The sequence below is a fragment of the Numida meleagris genome, chromosome 5 (genome assembly GCF_002078875.1).
Source record: "Numida meleagris isolate 19003 breed g44 Domestic line chromosome 5, NumMel1.0, whole genome shotgun sequence".
NCBI lineage: Eukaryota > Metazoa > Chordata > Aves > Galliformes > Numididae > Numida > Numida meleagris.
The window spans coordinates 9944193-9963987 of NC_034413.1; the positions used below are offsets into that span (position 1 = coordinate 9944193).

Genomic DNA, 19795 nt, shown 5'->3' on the forward strand with positions numbered 1-19795 from the left:
GAGTCAAAAGCCCTTAGAAGTCACCTTTGGGTACTGAAGCTTTCACAACATCTCTCTCTGATAAAGGGGCTTAATGGCAACTAAGTAGCTCTTACAGACATCAATATTTACCTTCTATGTTCTGCTTCCTTTAGCACATTCTGGGGAGATGGGAATCATAGAACCACAGAACGCAGACTGCTTTTTTTTTTTTCTTAACCTTTATTAAATCGAGATCTTAATCAGAAGACAGACAGAAGAAGAGCAGGCACATTTTTGTCACCAACACAAAGCGGTAAGGTGCTTTTAGCAGTGGGTTACTTTATTTTAAGCTACGACGAGACGTCAATATCACATCAATGCTCTGTGCGCAGCGGTGCTTGTTATTTCTGCCCTGAGCCCGGACCTGAGCAGAGAGAAATCAATCGCGCCCACTCCCTCTGCTCCCTGCTCTCCCTGGGGTTGCTGAGGGGAGGCTGAACTGAGCTGGGGCTCGGCCTCTCCTCCCGGATAGGACGACTGATAACGGCCTCAACTTGCACCAGGGAAGGTTCAGGTCGGGCGTGCGGAACAATTTATTCTCCAAAATGGTGATGCACTGGCACGGGCCGCCCACAGAGGTGGCGGAGTCACTGTCCCTGGAGGCGTTCAGAAAAAAAGACGGTGAGGCACTGAGGGACGCGGCTTAACGGGCATGGCGGGAACGGGCTGACGCTCGTGCCGCCGGGTTCCGGCCTGTTTCCGAGACACGAAGCTGATCAGCACGTGTTCCTCGCGGCAGCACGACTCCGCCGCAAGCGCTACCCCAGAGCACAGCCCGCGGGAGGCAGTCCCGCCGGGATAGCGCTACCGCGGGGAAGCAGCCGCACTGCGCAGCCGCGCTCGTTTTTCCGCCGCGACGTGACGTGAGGTGACGTGACCCGCCGCTGCCGCCCCGCCCCGCGCCCCCGTGACGTCATCGGCGGCGGCCCGCGGCGGCGCACGTGGGCACTGACGTCGCGGCGGGGTAGGCGGGCGGGACGGCGGCAGGTGAGGGCGGCGGGGGGCGGCCGGGTCCGGCCCAAGCGGGGCGGTGGGCAGCGGACAGTGGGAGGGGCCTGGGCACGGCGTGGTCCCGGCGTGGTCCCCCCAGCCGCCCTCGCTGGGCCCTGTCTGTCAGCCGTGGCCTGTGAGGGCCGAGAGGGCCGCAGCGCAGGTCCCGCATCTCCTGAAGCCGGCCTGCCTGTGCGCCGGGGGCTGCCTGGTGTGTAACGTGTAGGTGGTGCACCGCGGGCACCTGGGGGTCCTCTGCTGCCATCACCCCGCAGCGGCGCTGCTGTCTCGCTGCTGCTCGGCCTTAGCGTTCCTTTCTGTAAAACGAGGAGTGGTCTCTCGGAACGGTTGCAGAAGCAAATCGGTGTAAAAATACACAGAATTTGGATTGGATTGGAAGCTGAACTGGATCGCTGGCCCGAGCGTGTTTTCAGCTCTCTGCTGGGGGATGAGAGCTCTTTATGGGGGGCGAAGGTTGTGCTGCATTTCACTTCTGCCCTTTGCTTTCTCAGGCACATTTCTAAGGCCAAGCAAGTTGTCGAATGGTGTTGGTGTGAGGGGAGGCAAGAGGAGTCCGGACGTGGGGAGCGGCGTGGGCAGGTAACAGGGTGGTCTGGTACCTTTGGCAGGGTAGGGCAGGGAATGGGACTGTGCCTTGCTCCTTTAATTGTGGCTCTGTTTGGTTTTAAGCACTGAAATGATTCCTGATGATAAAGAAGCTGCTTTAGCTTCGTGCGGGGTTATGGTTATGGCTATGACAGGAAAGGCCACCTGTTAAAATTTATAGGGGGACCAGAGTGAGTGATGACCAAAGATCTCAGAGAAAAGAGCTTCTCTTTCTCTGGAAGCTAAAGACAATGTTACTCGGAGGACTTTTTAAAAGTGATTTTTTTTTATGCTCTAGGTGTTATCTAAAATAGAAGACCTCCTTAATATGGTTTTCATTTCTGGTCACACTTAGTTGTGTTTTAGTATTGTAAGTGAGTCTTTCAACAGCAAGAGTGCTTTTAAATTTTTTTTTTTCTCGTTGAGAGAATCCCTTTTACTTGATAAGAAAACCATGGCTTGTCAGCAAGGGGCTTTGTTAAAAGGCCAAGCTTTGTCATTCCTTGCCTATTCAAATGAGACTTTCTGTCTCCTGGGGACAAAGCACAGGTCTAGAAAGAAAGCTGTGTCCTTGTTGCTTTCACCTCTGTGTTTTTTCTCTCTCTGAACATAAATCAGCCGCAATGTTGTAGAATGTTACAGCAACTTGTTACAGAGGTCAGGCAGAAACAATCACAGTATAATAAAGTTCAGCGTAGCTTGCAAACTTTGTGAAAAAAAAATACAAAATTTGTCCTGGAAATAAATCTGAGGTGTAATCTAATCCCAGTGAAAGCACTGAGGTCAAGTTATCAATTTGATGGTGTAGAGAATGGTGACTTATGATCTTTATTTGCTTCTTGTGCTCGGGATTTTAAAACAGTATCTGTGGGTGGCTGGTTTGTCACACGTGTCTGGTGTGCTGTGAACCTGTTGTGCTGAGAGGTGTGAACAGTGGACTTGTGTTGAGATCTTTACACCTGAAAGCAGCAGATTTTGATTTATTTCTTGGCTTGGTCACAGCATTGCTGTGTGGCCTTTGTCAAATCACACTGCCTTTCTGTGATCCTGTGGAATGGGGGTGGCCTTCCTGTTTAGATGACAAAACATTGCAAGGCAGAGATTGTACCTTATTGTGTTTTGGCACAAGACCGTAATGTTTCTTAGGGCTTTCGGTGGCTACTGGTGTGTAAATAGACTGAGAGCATGGATAAGTAAAAAGTATTTGAGACTTGCATGCTATTTGCTTCTGCCATCTATAATCTGTTTGTGGACATGGCTGTGAAATGAGTTGTTAAACAAACTGGTCAGAATAAAATACTGCCTAGCATGACATTCAGGGAAGACCGAGCTTATCCACCTTGCCCTGGAATATGGTAGCATTAAAGTTACAAGATCACAGTCGGTAGTAAAAAATGAGAAAGAGAATAGAATATAGTAGAGAGAGAATAGAATAGAGAATAGTAGAAAGGGAATAGAAGAGAATAGTAGAGAACTGGGAAGGGGATTTTTGTTTTTTTAGGCACTGCTAGGAGATATGAGTGAAGAAAATGGAGGCAATCTCTGAAAATGTTCAAGTTACTTGATTTTCATAGACTTTCAGGCCAGGCCTCCTGCACAGCTTCTACATCCTGTGCAGTGAGCAGGCACTTGCCACTGCAGCCTTTGGGCATGCCAGCACAGCAGCATAGCCTCTTGCATCACTGCACGGTGCTCGCAGCAGGCTTCAGCTACTGGTGGTTTTTGGGTAGCAAATGGAGAGGCTGACATTCCTTGCCTCGCCAAAGACACATCTGTTGCAGAACCACTGCAAGGGGTTGTGATTGACCCCTGCACTTGCTTTCCCTTCCATCCACCTGTGCTCTACTCCTGCTTGCTGAGTCCCAGCTGAGTTCTGTGGAGCTTTTGCCAAAGGTCTTTAGAGAAGGTTCCTTTAAGCTGCCTTAACTCCCCTTGCAGTCACCTGTAGGAGCTCAGTGGGCCATTCCTCCTATTACAGTTGTGTTCCTGCTGTGTGAGCTGGCCTGCAGCCCAGAGGTAAATGCACCCAGAGAAGTTCTTGTGTATGTCCTTGGGAACAGATTTCTTCTATCTGAGTTAATCTCGTCCCCAGTCCAGTATGACATCCTGGGCTGTAGTGAAAGTTTTAGAAATTGCTTTCTTAACCCGTCTATTTCTGAGTCCCCAAAATGCATGGCCTGCTCTCCCAGCAGTGTGTGCTCCTGTGGCCTGTAAGCCACAATATTTTTGCCCCCCGAGTGAAAGGTCTGAAAGTATCTTCCTGTGTGTGGGACATTTCTTGGCTGTCACAGGGCTCCTCAAGCTCTTGAGCATATCTGAGCTGCTAGGGTTCCTGGTGCCATGAAGGGGTGGCATGTGTGCTAAGCTTGGCAAGCCTGTCCTTCACCAGATTGTGAAGAGCCTTAACAGTGCAGACCAGGTTTTGCCTCTCTGGGCTCTGCCTGATCTCTCATTTTCAAGGGATGTGAGTGAAGTTGACAACACAGCATAAATTCTGGCTGAGAAGGGTGATGCTGGCACAGTTGTCCTCATAGGGAGTTTATTGAGTTTTTAGTGGTTATTGCCTCCAGCCCGTGTGTGTGAGTGGCCTGAGATGGCTGAAGAAGCTCTGAAGTTTTGTGCATTGTTTTAATTGCAGGTGGGAAGATGAGTCCAAAAATTACAACAGAACTGCTGAAACAATTGCGACAAGTGATGAAGAGTCCCAGGTATGTCCAGGAGCCTGTACAAGCCTACATAGTGCCCTCCGGAGATGCCCACCAGGTATGGATGGTTGAATTATGGGAATGATTATACTTGCCAGAAGTAACAAAAATCACCCTTCATTCACTAACTTTCATGGTTCTAGCATAACAGCCCAAGTAACCTGAGAAATGTTGTGTTGGAAAAAGTTTCTGGAATCTATTCAAGAGGCTGAAGTTTTTATGTTCTTGTAACAAATCAGCGTGGATGTTCCACCAGCAATTTCTCATCATACGGTCTTCAGGGAGAAAAGTGAGCTTGCCAGAGCACTTGCTGTGCCCATCCTGACTGTTAGAAAGGATGGATTTATGTGGGGAGGAAAAAGCATTATCTGGGCTTTAGTTTCACCATTAGCACCTCCTGACCAAGACATCCTCTTATGTCTGGTGGTTGCAGAGCTTTTCCTTTGCTAGATCCAGTTCTTGCTGGAATTTGCTGCTTTATGATAAAGCTCTTTAGATCCTATGAAGAGAGGCCTTTGGAGAGGCAGGAAAGGAGGGTGCCACAATGACGCTTCCTTTTGGAGGCTGGTCTGCATTCAACAGTTCTGTGTGCTAAAGAGAAAAGGAGTGGCTCAAGGTGATAACCTGTGGTGGCAGCTGTTTTGTGTGCTGCTTCCACTGTTCTTGATTCGCATAGTCTATGACATTAATTTTAAATTACTGACCTGCCTCTTACCTCCCCGGCCTGTTTGTTTGCTTGTTTTACTCATGTCTGCTCTGCTGGGAGACCTAACAACAGCTAAAGCCTTTTTTCCTCCTCAGCCATATTCAGGAAACAAAAGACATGAAGTTTTTCTGGCTCACACCCAAAGCTCTCTTTTACCCTAGGGTGCACTAGAGCAAAATGCAACTCAATCAGAACCTTTGCCCTCGACTTGGCACTGAGGTGTGCTGGGTCCAGACTTGCCTGTGCCCTGGGAGCATGTGTGCAGCATCATGTTTCCTATTATGGAGACCAAACTTGGGCAGGTAGAGGGAAGGCGCTTTCTGCAGCTGCTATTGTCTGCTGCATTCCTGCCTCAAGCTGCCTCTGTCCATATATAACTCTGGTTTCATTTCACTAGATGTTAAGTGCTGTCATGTGAGTTGAAGAATGTGACCCTCAGGACTTCTGGGTTTTTCTGTTGCTCTCTTTTTCCTTGACAGAATACAGTTAAGTAGAGAACCCCATGTTGCTATTTCCTGCTGGGCAAGTTGATCAGGTTTCTTTGCAGAATGAATCTATCTAAATGGAAATGATTACTAAAAGCTGCTGATTTTTGTGCCTCTTGACTGACTAGTGCAGGATTTTGTCTGTCTGTGAGGTTTGGGAATTGCTGCAATTTTAGGCATAGGCGGAAACCTGGTAATCCCAGAGCACCATTGCTGATTCCAGATAACATGTGATGAGCTGAGATTTGCAGCTTTCTTGTGTTCCAAGCAAGGCTTTGTTTCCTGTATGCAGATAGAAACTTTACAGGCCTGAAGAGTGTGTTCTTAGCCAGCTCCCTTCATGACTTAGAAGACTGTGGTTTAATGATACCTGAGCTTGAGCCATTTCCTCCCCGTAGCCCAAGTTACTTATTCCTGCCTTTGCCTCTCTCAACTGTTGTTGATGCTACCAGGGGATCCATGTCAACAAACAGATCAATAAAGAGGGATTTCCCTCCTGCGGTGTTGACACTGGTTTTAGACCAGGGGAAACATTCCATTTTTGATTGCAAAGAAACCCCTTGAATTGGACTGATGCTACAACTTGCTGACTAACTTTTCTTTGTAACCAGTGTCACTGGGAATGTTTGAGCTTTTGTGATGCTTTTAATATTGGTTTTCCAGCCAGTGCCAAAAGGCTTAGGCTATAATGCTGCCTGGAGGCTTGCCACCAGCTCTGTCCTCTGGTTTCCATGCTTAGCTGTGTAAGGAGATGAAAAACCTGCAGAGCTTCTCACAGACAGCTGGCTCTGATTCTGGCTTATCCAAGGCTTCTAATGCCTTGGGTTTGCGGCTTTTGTAGCCAGTACTTAGTATTGGCTCCTTTGATTTTTGAAATTTTGGTGCCGGTATTAAGAAGTCAGAAGAAACTGTTTCCTTGGAAGCTTGGATGGTCCAGAGGCTGTTGAGAAAGAAGAGCTGAAAGTGGGCTGAAGTCCATACAGAGAATCCCGCTTGGTTTTGTGAGTATTAGGTAGATCTCATGGCGTGAATTATCAAAGGAATGTGAGAGGGTGAAATGCCATGCTTTTGGGAATGAGGCATGTTTTTTCTTTGTGGCTCTGCTAAGAATGCTTGTCTAAGATTTCGGGGTGTTGCAGTTGTACATGCAATATCCATTTTTATGTTGAGTTGTCCAGTTGACGTTGAATCTGGAGTCTACCATGTGAGGATATTCAGAGACTGAAGGAACTTTCTCCTTGATGGCAGAGAATGGTATTTGTACTGGAGCTTGGGTTTGGAGCCAGTCACAGCTAACCTGGGTCTGGCTTCTACACCTCAAGTCTTGACTCAGTGAAAACAAATTTGGTCACATCTGGCTGGTCTTCCACATCAAGGAAGTACCTGCTCAGCTCAGGTCACCGTGTTTGGCTTGGCAGAGATGCAGTCTTCTGCTCAGGACTGGCTCCTCTAAAACACATGTTCTTAGCCTGAGGAATCAGCAGAGCTATAAAGCAAAAGAGAATATGGCTTGTGCACAGGTTGCACTGACCTGTTCCAGATCTTACCAACGCAGCTAGGTTTTTGGCAGTAAATACTGAGCTCCCTCCAGGTACACAGCAGCATGTCTTCTTTAATGGTGTTGGTGTTGTAGCTCTAAGGGCAGTGAACTGCAGTTTTCATTGCTGTTCTTGGTTGACATTAGAATGCCCTGAGCAGAATAACTTTTAAGAAGTTAATAACAGACATGCAGACTGGTGATAAGCACCACTCATTTCTTTGTGTTCTTCCTAGCTTGGTTGAGAGCCTCTTTGATGCAGCCCCCATTTTGTCTGCACGTTTGGGATTGACAGGTGTCAGGGAGAGCAGCCACAAAAAGCCTGAGAAGGGCCAGGTTGAAGGCCATGGGAGCTGCGTGACAAGCCCCAGGGAAATACCTTGCTGTGGCCTGTACTTTGTGTGGCATACACAGGTGTTCCCCTTGTAATTTTAGCTTGTGCAAAGTATGGGCTCATCTTTGCACAGTGGGGATTGCTGCATGGAACAGAACAGGTGGGGAGTGCAGGAATTCAAACTGACAGATGAATGAACCCTCTTCCCTTCCAGATCCCTCATAAGCCCTTTTAAACCCCATCCGCTTCCTTGTAAACTCTTAAAACTCTCTGGGTTTGTGTGTGAATGAGACAGCATGAGATATTTCCCATTCAGTCAAAGTCTTTTTTAGTTTAATCAGCTTTTAGCAGATCTAAAGCTGATAGACAAGCAAACCAGCCTGAAATCTCTCTCTGCTGTGTTGATTAAGAGAAAAGGAAGATAAATTGCTGGTCTGACTTCAGAAATTCTTAGTGATATGATGCACAGTGGGAGATTTCCGGCATCTTCGGCAGGCACTGAACCCCTGGGGAGATGGTACCCCAACTGTGGGCTGAAAGGCTTAGAGAAGGAGGAGTTGAAGCAGTCCACAGGGTGAATCGTTGTTAGGAAACTTAGAAATGAATGGTTATTCTCCAGCATCACCTAGTCCCTCCTGCTGAGAGATAGGTGCCTGTGGGAACTGGCATTTGATTGTCTTCCTGGAAGGCTTTGTCCTCTGCCTACTGATGCCTTTGTTGTTCTTTTGAGGAGGGTTAGTGGTGCAGAGGTGAGGTCACTCCATCACCTAGAGGTGCATGGAGGGCATCCTCCTGTCCTGAGGGGTGTTGTGGCCCCTCTCACCCCCGCAGCTGCTGCGTGTGCCTGATGGCCTGTCAGGGGCTGTGAGGCTGGATGGGAAGAGGCACAGGGAGCGGGACTACCTCGATACCTGCCCTGTTTGCCTATTAGTGGTTAGATAAAAGACAGGATTTCTTGGGTGTAATCCCAGGGTTCTTGCCGGTCAGTCAAGAGCAAAACTTGCTCAGCCAGATCCTCTTTTGGGCCATGGGTTTTGCTTTTCTGAGACTCAGTTTCAGCAGGTTAGTGGGGACTGATGGTAACTCCTCTGAGGAGAGGAGAGACGTGGCTGTTTTGCAGGGGTTTTGACCTTGGGGTGGTTTGAGAACTTCTGCAATTTGTGTTTATCTCTCACTTCTGTGCTTTTGAACCCACTCCCTTCTTTAGGAGAACAGCGAAGGGGAGCAGATTTGCTCATTATCTAATGAGCAGATGATTTAAAAATAGTCATATCCAGAGACAAAGAAATGCAGTGTCTATCACAGCAGGAACTAAAACCTCCAGAGAATTGGGCTGTGGTTTCTCAGCTCATTTCCCAAAGTGTTTCTCTCCCCACAGCTGGGGAGAGAGCAGCTTTCCAGGTTCAGGAACCCACTTTGGTTTCAGACCATTTGTAAGGTACAAATCCATGGGTTTTGCAGTTCGAACATGAGTGCTGTCAGCCTGGATTAAGCTGATTTGCTGAGTTGTGCTAGTTAATGAACAGGCCTGCTCAGCAGTTCTGACCTGAACTTGCCAGAAAGGGATCCCGTACAAATGATGTGTGGGCCATTTCAAGGTACGCCTCTGCAACTGGTGGGTATCTGTGCGTTCTCAGACTGTTCATAATGCTGCCAACAAAAGTGCCCACAAATGTGTGTGTTTGTGATGGACTTGGGATGAGGATGGACTAAGAGTCCGTGATTCCCTCTCACCCAGCAAGCCTTAGTTTCTGGTGTAATTGGGGTTTGAGTAGGTAGGGAAGAAGTGAGGTTTGGCACCTTAATTATGGAAGGTCCTAAGGGCTTAAAGTTTTTACAGTTTTATCACCTTGATGTTTTCTTTTTTTCCCTAATATCATTGTTGTGGAAAGCAAAGCCTTAAAGGAATTCTATTAAATTCCAGTGAGGGGACTTCATTGGAGATAGTGAATTTTACAGATTTTGTGTGCTGATTACTCAGGTCTCGAGATCAAGGGGCGCTTCTGGTTTCCCTTCCTTTCACATTGCAGCTTCAAAGGCAGCATTTGTTTGTTGCCTAAAGGGGAGGCTGAGTGTGAAATAAACACTGAAGTGCTTCAGCATTTGCAGATGTTTACAGACATTTATGGGAGAAAAGTGCTGCAGCTTAAAAACCACCAACAAGAAAAACACACAAAAAGCCCCAAACCAGTTGGATGTAAATACAGTATAATCACAGATGATTAAATGTTCCAGTGGAGTAGAGCCCAGGCTTTTTTAACTAATTTCTTTCTGTGGCGCCCTGTAGGGGAAAAAAAAATTAAAAAAGCTTATCAGAGTATTTTGTCATCAGCTGATTTATTTTTTTCCATGTTGCTATAAATAATTTCTGCCTCTTTTGTTTTCCAGAGTGAGTACATTGCACCCTGTGATTGCAGACGGGCATTCATCTCTGGCTTTGATGGCTCTGCAGGTACTTTTCCAGAACTTGGGATTTTGCTAACCTACAGAATTCTCCTGTAAAGAAATAGTCTCATTCATGGCATAGAGGCACAATGGGAAAAGGAAATCTATCCAGCTTGTTTGGACAATCTCTTCTCATTTCAGCATCTGCAGAATTATGTCTTGGCTGCCCACTGGAATTATGTAATATCAGTGCAATAACAAGTTTTCAGAAAATGTTTGACCCCTGAATGAACCTCTCATAAAGTGAAATGCTGTTAACTCTTCAATGTGGTGCTCACAACCTATGTTCATTTCTTTTGATGAGAAGGCAGCATGAACAGATTTTTACATTGCCCATTTGGGTTGGGCGAGTAGTAGATGGATTTTAGCTAGCCCTTCTATTTAAACAAGGACAGGGCTGAAACGTTGCATTTGGAAGTTGAGTGCTGTGGAAAAGTTTACTTATCTTGCTGAGACAGGATGTTTTCTTGGCTCTAGGATAGGTCTGTGTCAAGAGACCTAGTTTTTACTCTAGCTGTACCCTCAGCTATGTAACTTTCTTTGCTGTGTGATTGTTGGAAAGTCATTTTAATCTATTTAGGTCTTTTTTCCCCCCAGTTGTAAATTGGTTTAATTAGTACTGCTGCCTGTGTGTTTGGAAGGTCCATTTATCAGTTCCTATGTACTGCTCAGGGACCTCGTGTGGAAGGTTGTAAATTCAGGGCTGCAGGCTGATGCTAACGGATAATCCTATGTTAATTTCATGCCTTCCCCATGGCCTCTTCTTAACCTTTCTCTCTATTTTGAGCCCTTATTATGTACTTGGAAGGTCTGTGTTCCCAGCCTAGCATGCAGCAAATCAGTGAAGTGTCACCCAGGAGCTCACCTTTTAAATTCACCTGATGGAAAGCACTTTTGTTTCATGTATTTTCAAGCTGAAGCATCTTAAAATTGGGCTTGGGAGGGCAGAGGTTAGTAAGAAGACAAAAAATTTGCATTTAGAGACTCTGCTGTGCTAATGTGGGCTTCAGTTCCTGTCTGTCTGTCTGCATCTCTCCATCTGGAATTAGTGGAATAGGACAAATACTGAAACCAGCAGAAGTTTCTGTTCATTGTTCCTGTTCAACCATCTCTGCTAAAGCTGTAGCATTTGGGAAAGGGATACAGCTGACATCTGGAAGTGATACCTACTCCTGCTAGCCAAGTAACACCTTCTTCCTGTGAGTTACCAGAGCACAGCTTCTTCCCTGTAAGAAGATGGGATGGAGTCAGGATGCATGGTATATGTTAGTGTGACAGCAGGCAGGTGGAGATCATGTTCTCTGTTGCAGATGATTTGAAAAGCCCCATTTACCCAGTTTCACTGGATGAGATATGCCTAAGTTGAATGTATCTGAGGCAGTTCATTAGGCTGCATACCTGTACGTACTCTCCATGGTGGGATGTTGAAGGTCATAGTGTAGGGGAGATGGTGAATATCTCCACTGAAATGGGACTACTGAACAGTGAGCCAAGTTGCTTTTAAGGGGAATTCAGGTGCCTTTCAAACATGCTCACTGCCATCTGTGTCTTTGCACAGTGGTTTCTGACCTCTGAATACCCTCATGTTTCTGCCTTCCTGCCTAGGTACTGCCATTGTAACTGAACAGCATGCAGCCATGTGGACAGATGGACGCTACTTCCTGCAGGCAGCAAATCAAATGGATAACAACTGGACACTCATGAAAATGGGTATGCAGGAGGATGGGAACAGAGAATAAGTGCAGGCTGCTTGGATGCTTTGCCCATGATACAACATGGGCTGTAGGGATACCTCATCACATGAGATTTAGAGACATCTCAGATATACTCTCAGATCCTGCTTCTGCTTTAGGGTCCTGTGGTCCTGTGACTCTTCTTGCTCATGGGTCTAGACATGCATTAAGAAATGTTTGATGAACTTGACTTTTTGGGTAGTGTGATGGCTTATTTGAACCTCTTTTTTCTTTCTTTCTTTTTTTTTTTTTTTTAATCCATGGAGGTCTGAAAGATACACCTACTCAGGAAGACTGGCTGGTGAGTGTCCTCCCAGAAGGCTCGAAGGTGGGAGTGGACCCTTTCATAATTCCAGCTGGTTGGTTTTACTTCATTTCACAATTGAGTCCTTGCTTCTCTGGCTAGGCTGTTGTGTGGTGATATACAGCTTAATGTTGCTGTGTTTCGGCTTAAATGGGGTGATAGTGAGTTAAACCATTATACAAAATAGGTTGGATTTTGGTTTTGGGCATGTATTGTGAGAGCTTTGCAGCAGTGCATTGACTGCAAACTCTCTGGATTTACAGTGGACTTACAGTGACCTTATCTGCAAAGCAGCATCCCAGTCCACCTCCTTTTGTCTGTGCTTGTCACAGGCACTTCAGCACAAAGAGGCTTGCCTTGGCCAGCGTGTAAACCAGAACACCGAAGCAGAGCTTGCACTACTCCTTCTGCGTGGTGATCTCAGCATCTCTGCAGTTCTCTCTGTAGGAAACACATTTGTGGAGCGATGCCAGTTATATCAGATGAACACGTATTTGTATATTCATGCTTCAGAACATGCGGCCTATTCGAAAGGTCACTGGGGTTCATATGAGCGAAGAATCAGGCTCAGGGCAGTGTCTCTCATCTACCTTAGATCGAACATGATTCTGCACGGGAGTAGAGGAGATTATTATAGTGTTCTCTGAGGTGGCTTCTTCCAGTGACTTCTGCCTCCCAGCTTAACAGTTCCTCAGCAGAAGCATGAGGCTCCTGGGATGCAGGGTTCTGTATCTGCTTCTGGCTGTAGTTGACTGTGTTTGTGAAACTGTAATCGCAGTAGCATTTCCTTTGTGCTTTATGGGAAAGGGTGGAAGGGGAGCCTGGAAAGAAAGTGGGAGACTCAGATTCCCAAGCTCACCCCCAGTGAATGGAGCTGTTGTTTAACTGGTATGTGTTCTTTGAATCTACCGCTCTTAAGTCTTTTCCCTTTGGTAGACCAGTGGAAGAGGATGTCCAAAGTCTTGAGAAGTGCTGGCCATGATCTTGTACCTGTCAAAGAAAACTTGATTGATACAATCTGGACAGACCGTCCTCAGCGGCCCTGCAAGCCTCTCATCATGCTAGACCTGAGTTACACAGGTGAGAAACTTGACTCCCCGTAGACGGGCTGGTTTTACTGCTCTGTCTCCCTTTGGTTTTGTATTACAAAATAGTGAGAAAAACTCTACTGGAACCTAATATGTTCCTCTGTGGTTAGGCTGAGAAAGTGGTCGGACTAATGACCCTTTTGTCCTTGAAAGTTCCCATGACCGTTTGCTAGAAGCTGGGTAACTTCTAAACAGATCTGTGGATGTCTGGAGAGGGCACCTTGTTTGAGATAGTTTGTATCAGGTTACTAGGCTGGACTGAAGAGCGCAAGCAGAACAGTGTGCTTTGAATATCTCCAAAATCCAGTGCATTTGTGTTTCCATCCTTATCTCCGGTAAAGTTGGTGATTGTAGCCTTTTGCATTGTGTTTTGCAGGGGTCAGCTGGAGAGATAAAATTGTAGCCCTCCGTTCAAAAATGGCTGAGAGGAAAGTCCTGTGGTTTGTGGTAACAGCTCTGGATGAAGTAGCATGTAAGTCTTTGCATTTCCCTTCTTGGTTCTTCCTATTAAATAAATTCCCTCCCTGCTTTGGAAAGGAAGAACCCTGAGAGAGTGAGAGGCACTCAAGATGGCCAGTGCGTTTGGAAGAGGTCGATTAACTCATATCAAGTGCAGTTAAGAAAAGAGGTCACTAATGACAAATCTGTACTTCTGCATGCTGCCTTTTTACACCAGTACAACTCCTGAGTACATTTTTTTGTCCTAGGAAATGCAGCAAATCACCAACTTTGAAAAACAGTCTGGGCAAACGGAATGTTGGAATATAAGCCTGAGGCAGCCTGCAGGGGAAAAATAAAAGACCTGTGAGATTTTCTGACTGTAAAATATCCTCATGCTGCCTCATCCTATGGGAAAATGGAGGCTATTTTCTGCTCTGGAGATTGTGCTATAAATAAAGCAGTGCAACATGTGGCTTTGTTTACATAAAGCAGGGGCGGGGTATGCAGCATTCACAGTCATCTTCCTAATTTTCACAAATTTTTAAGTCAGTCTACCTCTCCAGTGCTTAGCAAATGCTTTGGATAAAACAAATATGTCAGAACTCAACTTTTGTCTACAAATCACTTCAACTTAGGGTCCAAGGGTCCTGTTAGAAGGTCCCCTCTGTTTTTTGGACCCCAGGTTAAGTAAGTCTCCACATCCTGGCTTCCAGCCCAATACGTGGGAATGGTGCATGTCCAGAAACTGCAGTGATTTCCCTGTGACTCTTGTAACTAGCTTTGTGTATCCTTTGTGCATCCCACTGTATAGACTGGTGTAGTGGGGAACATAGTCCTGACATGGTGTGTGCTGATAATGAATGTACTTTATGTCTATTCTGACAAAGTGAAAATGAAAATGGCATGTTCCTAGCTCCAGTACCGCAAGCACAAAGTCACTGGCACTGGGAGAAGCCAGCTTGTGGAGGTCTGTGGGCTCTCCTGGATCTGGGATGCTGAGCATAGGGCTTGTTTCATGAAAGAAGTACTTACGGGAGTGGTGAATATGACTCCTCTCTGGGGAGGCCTATGTGAGCAGATTGTCTGTCTTACCTTTTCAGGAGCATCTCCAATTAAATTAATGATAAATTGGTGCCTGAGGTGGTTTCAGATTAACTTCAGCAAAGCCAAACTTGGTTATGAATCAGGGGTTTTTAAGATGGACCAGAAGAGGTCATGAGAGAAACTTACTGCCACGTGCCTGATTGATTTCTTGTCCTAAGCTGAAGGAGGAATGGAAAGGTCCCTTTAATTTTATTTAATTCAATTTCCTGTATTAAACTCCAGCCAAGTTTCTGGGGACAGAGAGAGAGGGCTACAAAGAAGTCTATTGCCTCCTTACTGCATTGGGAATCGACTGAGCAAGGAAGTTTGTATCCTTGCAGTAGAGAGTTCTTTGTGGCTCTTTCCTGCTTTCAAGTGACCTACTCCTTCCCTGGGGAGAATCTAACTCTATTTTTACTTTCATGGCAGAATTTGCACAGTTCAGTGAATACAGTCCGGGTTGTGATTTAGGACATGCTGTTTTTTTCCCCAGCTGTCCTGCTGTCTGGACTTATTGCCTTGAGTAACTCATTTCAGCTAATTGGATATCCTGGGGTTTTTATCTGACCCTAAAATCAGAAGTTTGGAGATACTGGACATCTCCTTCCCCTCCTGGCTTTGCCTGGATTTGTGAGGAATTAAATCTTTGTGGAAAAAAGAAATGAAGACTGCAGTCTGAATCTGAGATACTGGAAGCCCAAATAAGAGGCCCAAAAAGAGGCATTTTGATATTGTTTATTGTTTCCCTCCTCTCTCTAGTATCAAAAGAAGGATTGGAATGAAATAATATATCCTATTTTAACTTTGAACTCTTCTGGCTGTTGAGAAGTGAGCTCTTACTACACTGCACAGACAAGAAAGGACGAATAATACATTTTTTTCTTTTTTTTTTTTACATTCCCATAACTTTTTTTTTGCCCGTACCTACTTTCTTCCAAGCCAGCCCTCCTTTAGAAGTTAAAACCTAGTTTCCTTGCCGGATTATAGTGTTTAAACTGCAGTTCTGGTGCCATCTCCTGGCAAAACCTTAGGATTGCCAGAAAAACAGTAGGAAGTGGGGACAGCTGGGTGTGAGCTGGACCCCTGGCCTGCACCCATGATGACTCATTGCTTGACTGTATTTTGGTGAGATTATTTTTGGTTTTCTTTAATGCTGCAAGAGATGAACCAGGACTGTGATTCTTGGCATTCTTATTTTCCAGGGCTTTTCAACCTCCGAGGCTCTGATGTTGAGTACAATCCTGTGTTTTTTGCATACGCCGTCATAGGAATGAACACAATCAGGTGCTTGTATTCCCCTCTTCTCTTCCCCAAGATGCATTTTTCTCTGAGAGATCTGTTTCAACAAAGCTTTTGTCTTTTTAAAACACCTATGCTCAGATGCTTTAATGTTGCTTCTGAGCCCTTTTATCCTTGATTTTAATTACTTTCTTCCACTGATCAGAGCTAGAGTTAGCCAAGTGCTCTGCTGTGCTCCTCAGCACTTTGGCTGACTTTGTGGGTGACTTTGGGCAGGACAGCTGATCCCTCTGTGTCACCCTGGGGCCCTGGGTGAAAAGTGGGTAAGAGTGAATGCTAGCCTGGGTATTGGAAAACTCTCTAATGCCATGGATGAGTTGCTTCAATGCTTCTGAGACCACATAGTAAAGTTTCAGGGGTGGTTTATGACAGAAGGCTTCTTTCCTGTGACTGCACCATAAAATGAGCTTCCGCAAGCACAGGTGTTCTAGAATCATGCCCAAGCTGCTAGATAGATGCATTTGGAGTAAAACCTTTGTTGACTGAGTACAGGCTGTGTGTGTGAAGGGTGAGCTGAACTTTCCAGTTCAGTGAAAGCAAAAACAATACGGTACTTAAAGCAACAGTAGATTTTCTATTTTGAGATGTTACCCTTAAAAATGAGGGAATGGCCGTTATGTACTTTGTTTCTCTCTCTTGCTTGAAGCACAGTGGTGGCATTCAGCCATTTTGATTGTCATACAAACAAAAATGCTGTCAGCTCCTTCTCAGCAGGATGATACATCATAATTTCAAAGCAGAATTTCAGCTGTATGAAGGCCATTGGATAAAACAATAGTGAGCAGAGTGTAAGGCGTAATTGACAAACTCCTTTCTCCTGAAATATCACCAAAACAGTGTGGTTTCTCCTTCCCTACCTTAATCTGGCTGCTGTCAGATGTGGTCCTACCTCTCTGCTCTGTTTTTTTCTCAGGCTCTTCATTGATGGTGACCGGATGATGGACCCAGCTGTGAGGGAGCATTTACAGCTTGATAGTACCCTGGAACCAGAATTTAAAATCCAAGTGATGCCCTATGGATCTATTCTGACAGAACTGCAGGCTATTGGTGCAGGCCTCTCACCCAAGGAGAAAGTGTGGCTCAGTGACAAAGCCAGCTATGCTCTAACTGAGGCCATTCCCAAGGTGTGTGGCTCTTGCAAAGGGAAAAGGCTTTTCTACCCTCTGTTCAGTGTGGTCATGAATGGTGTTAATGAGGGCAGCTGGCCTCAGCTTCCACTCTGCAAACAGTGCTGCAGGCTGGAGCGGAATGCATCCAGCCATACTGAGTTATTGAGGGGTTGTTTAATCCTGGGGTTGCTCTTGATGGGCTGCCCTTCCAACTCACTAAGCCGATTTACCCAAAGAATTGTCAGCTTAAGATAAGACAAGTACAGTGAGAGAGAAGGGAGGGAGAGGGAGAGCAGGGTGAACTCGGGTCAGTGTGCCCATGGCTGGAGCATCAGTGTTATGTGGACCAGCAGTATGAGGTGGAAACAGAAATTGAAGCAGAAAAGTTGGGCTGGACTTTCGAGAGGGAGCACTGGACTTGGTCTGAGTGTCTGAAGATGGTTCCCCTTATATCCTCAAGCCACTGAAATAAATGAGGTAATATATGACGTCTTGTGTCGAAGACAGGAGGAGCAGGGTGACAAGAGTTGTTGCAGCAAGGACCCTTGTGAGGACACAGATAACTTGCAGGCGCTGGTTGTCCATGAAGCAAGCACATCTGTTGTGGGACATTTGTACCATTTAAGTAACTTTAGTACAGCTCTGTGTGCTGTATGTTACCCACGTACTTGAACCTGGCTGTCTGGGAGTCCTACGTTTCACCCTGATAGTCTTGAAAGCAGATGCTCAGGTTAGGACAGAGCACCAATTGTTGAGCCAGATGGCATGTGTCTTGTATTCATCTCTTGTTTGCTATAAATCATGTTCTCTCTGGAACATCATCCAGTTTACACTGACATCTAGTACCCAATAAATACTGCGAGTAAACACACTACACAGCAATATGACTAGGAATCAGGAACCAGTGGGTATTGTCCAGGTGTTGCCTTGGACAACCAGATCCACAGAACAGAATCTGTTCTTGTGTTGAGTTACTAAATAGTCCAAGCTTACTACCTGAGAATTGTAAGTTTATTTAAAAAAAACAAACAAGCAAAAAAAAACAAACCACAGGACATGTACGTGAGCAAGACAGGCAGTGTTTTACCTCTGTTTAGGGTTAATTTTTCTGACCCCATGAATCTGTTTCTAGGTGCAAGTAGCATCTGAATACGGAGCACTGACATTTTGCCCACTGCCTTTTTGTTGAGGGTAACAGAAAGCATAGATTCAGTGGAGCATCCAGGAGAAATCGTCGTTAACCTCTTGTCTTCAGATTAGAAAATCCCTTCTTGTATTGTAGTTGGTGTCAATAGAATAGCCCCACTTCGGGTAAGTTGCTGTAGCTGATTTATACAGGGTATACCTATGGACGAGTACAGCAGGTCTGGCCTAGATTAAGGAATTTAATGAGTCCCTTTAGCAGTGGAAGTCATTGCAGTGCTGGATGCCCTCTGTGTACGTGGGGAAAGGCCCTGCCCCAAGGAGCTCTATGCCATAGAACAGGAGGGGAGGAACTGAAATATCTTGATTAAAAACACTTTAGAAAGCACTGGCAGAGACAGAGATTTCCCAGTTCCTCGTGCTGGATGTTTTTCACTAGCTCTGCACCACTTCACAACAGCTGAGCAGCTGATCTGGGGTGCTTTGAAGAACCTCAGTGCTGGAAATCCCTTTGCTGCCTGTTTCCACCAAAGCCAAATATTGACATTGGCAAAAATCCAGTTTCTTATTAAACACAGATCTGCAAACCCTTTATAGGTTTGCCTACACTACTTGTAAATATGCTTTTTCACAGAAGATTAATAGAACCTGACAGTGTCTGTAAAAGACAAGCTAATCTAATACAAAATCTAGCTGTTGTAAAGTTTTGTTCTGGCTCTGAGAGAACTTTGCCATGGCTTCTTCCATACTTCAGTTTCTGCCTAAAGTAGTGTAACCCTCCTGCTGAAAGAATTTAAGAATTTGGAAACTTCAAGTTTGTTCTTTGCTGAATGTCTTCCAGGTCTTTCCTGTGAATTTGAGCGGTGTTTATTTGTATGCTGGTGTACTGAGAACACAAAAACAGTGTGCTGTTTGGGCTTTGCTTGCATAGGTGCTTATCCCATTTCACTCCCTCCCCCCCTTATTGGGGCAGAACAGAGGACTGTGGGGCAAAAGACTTCACTTTTGTTTCATCCTCTGATACTGACTGTGGTGAGGCTTTGACAAGGAACTTCAGTGAATTTCTGAAGATATGCGGAGAACCAGCCAAGCATTCAAACCTAAAGACAGCTGATGTTTGGGGAAGTGCCCAGTGGAAAGGAATCATTTACTAGTTCTTGATACACAGGAAAGCTTTGTCTCAAACCACTGACGTAAGTTTCTTTCAGAAGAGGACAGCATGTAAAGCTCAGCTTTGCAAAGGCTTTTCATATTTCTTGGGCTGTTTGAAGTATTTGTCAGAGCTGCTGGTCATTAGAAGAAGTGGTGCTCTGTGCTGGAGGAGCCAGACACTTAAGGGGCTCTCCATGTTGGACTCCAGCACTCAGTTCCTGGGCTGGGTACCCTTTGCTCCCTGATGCTAGCAATAAGGTAACAAGTCAAGGTGGCTTTTGAGATCTGTTTTCACAGCTTAAATTCCACCTGAGTCCATGGGTTTGGTCTTCCTGGCTGTCTCTGGTTCTTTAGGGTATGGCATTAACAGGAAAGCCATAGCTCAGATATTAGTATGGTATTTAGCATATCCAGTCTTGATCCTGCTTCATGATATGCTGTTAACCCTTCAATTCCCTGGATTACCCTGATGTTTGATTTTCCTTTAGTTGGGGAATGTTCCTGCTCTTTATTCCCCGGTATGCAATCAGTATGTCAGTGCTGAAGGTTGAGAGAGACTGCCAAAGTATGAACTGTGGCGAGGCTGAGTTATTAAACCTGTAGGATTACATAGT

General features: G+C 45.6%; 1 protein-coding gene across 4 annotated transcripts in view; it reads left to right on the plus strand.

Annotated features, from left to right (window-relative positions):
• The window catches only part of XPNPEP1 (X-prolyl aminopeptidase 1), a 29776-nt gene continuing 10839 nt past the window's right edge, over positions 859-19795 (plus strand). Inside the window, exons 1-10 of one of the 4 annotated variants that reach the window (XM_021399314.1) lie at positions 859-1008; positions 1524-1611; positions 4256-4380; positions 9773-9836; positions 11435-11539; positions 11829-11921; positions 12803-12946; positions 13331-13426; positions 15681-15762; positions 16691-16901. In XM_021399314.1, coding sequence (XP_021254989.1) covers positions 4264-4380; positions 9773-9836; positions 11435-11539; positions 11829-11921; positions 12803-12946; positions 13331-13426; positions 15681-15762; positions 16691-16901 — 912 coding nt within the window. In that variant the 5' untranslated portion in view covers positions 859-1008; positions 1524-1611; positions 4256-4263. Of the gene's footprint in view, positions 1009-1055; positions 1234-1523; positions 1612-4255; positions 4381-9772; positions 9837-11434; positions 11540-11828; positions 11922-12802; positions 12947-13330; positions 13427-15680; positions 15763-16690; positions 16902-19795 lie in introns of those variants that run through there. The other 3 variants (XM_021399315.1, XM_021399317.1, XM_021399318.1) reach the window with 3 other exon arrangements.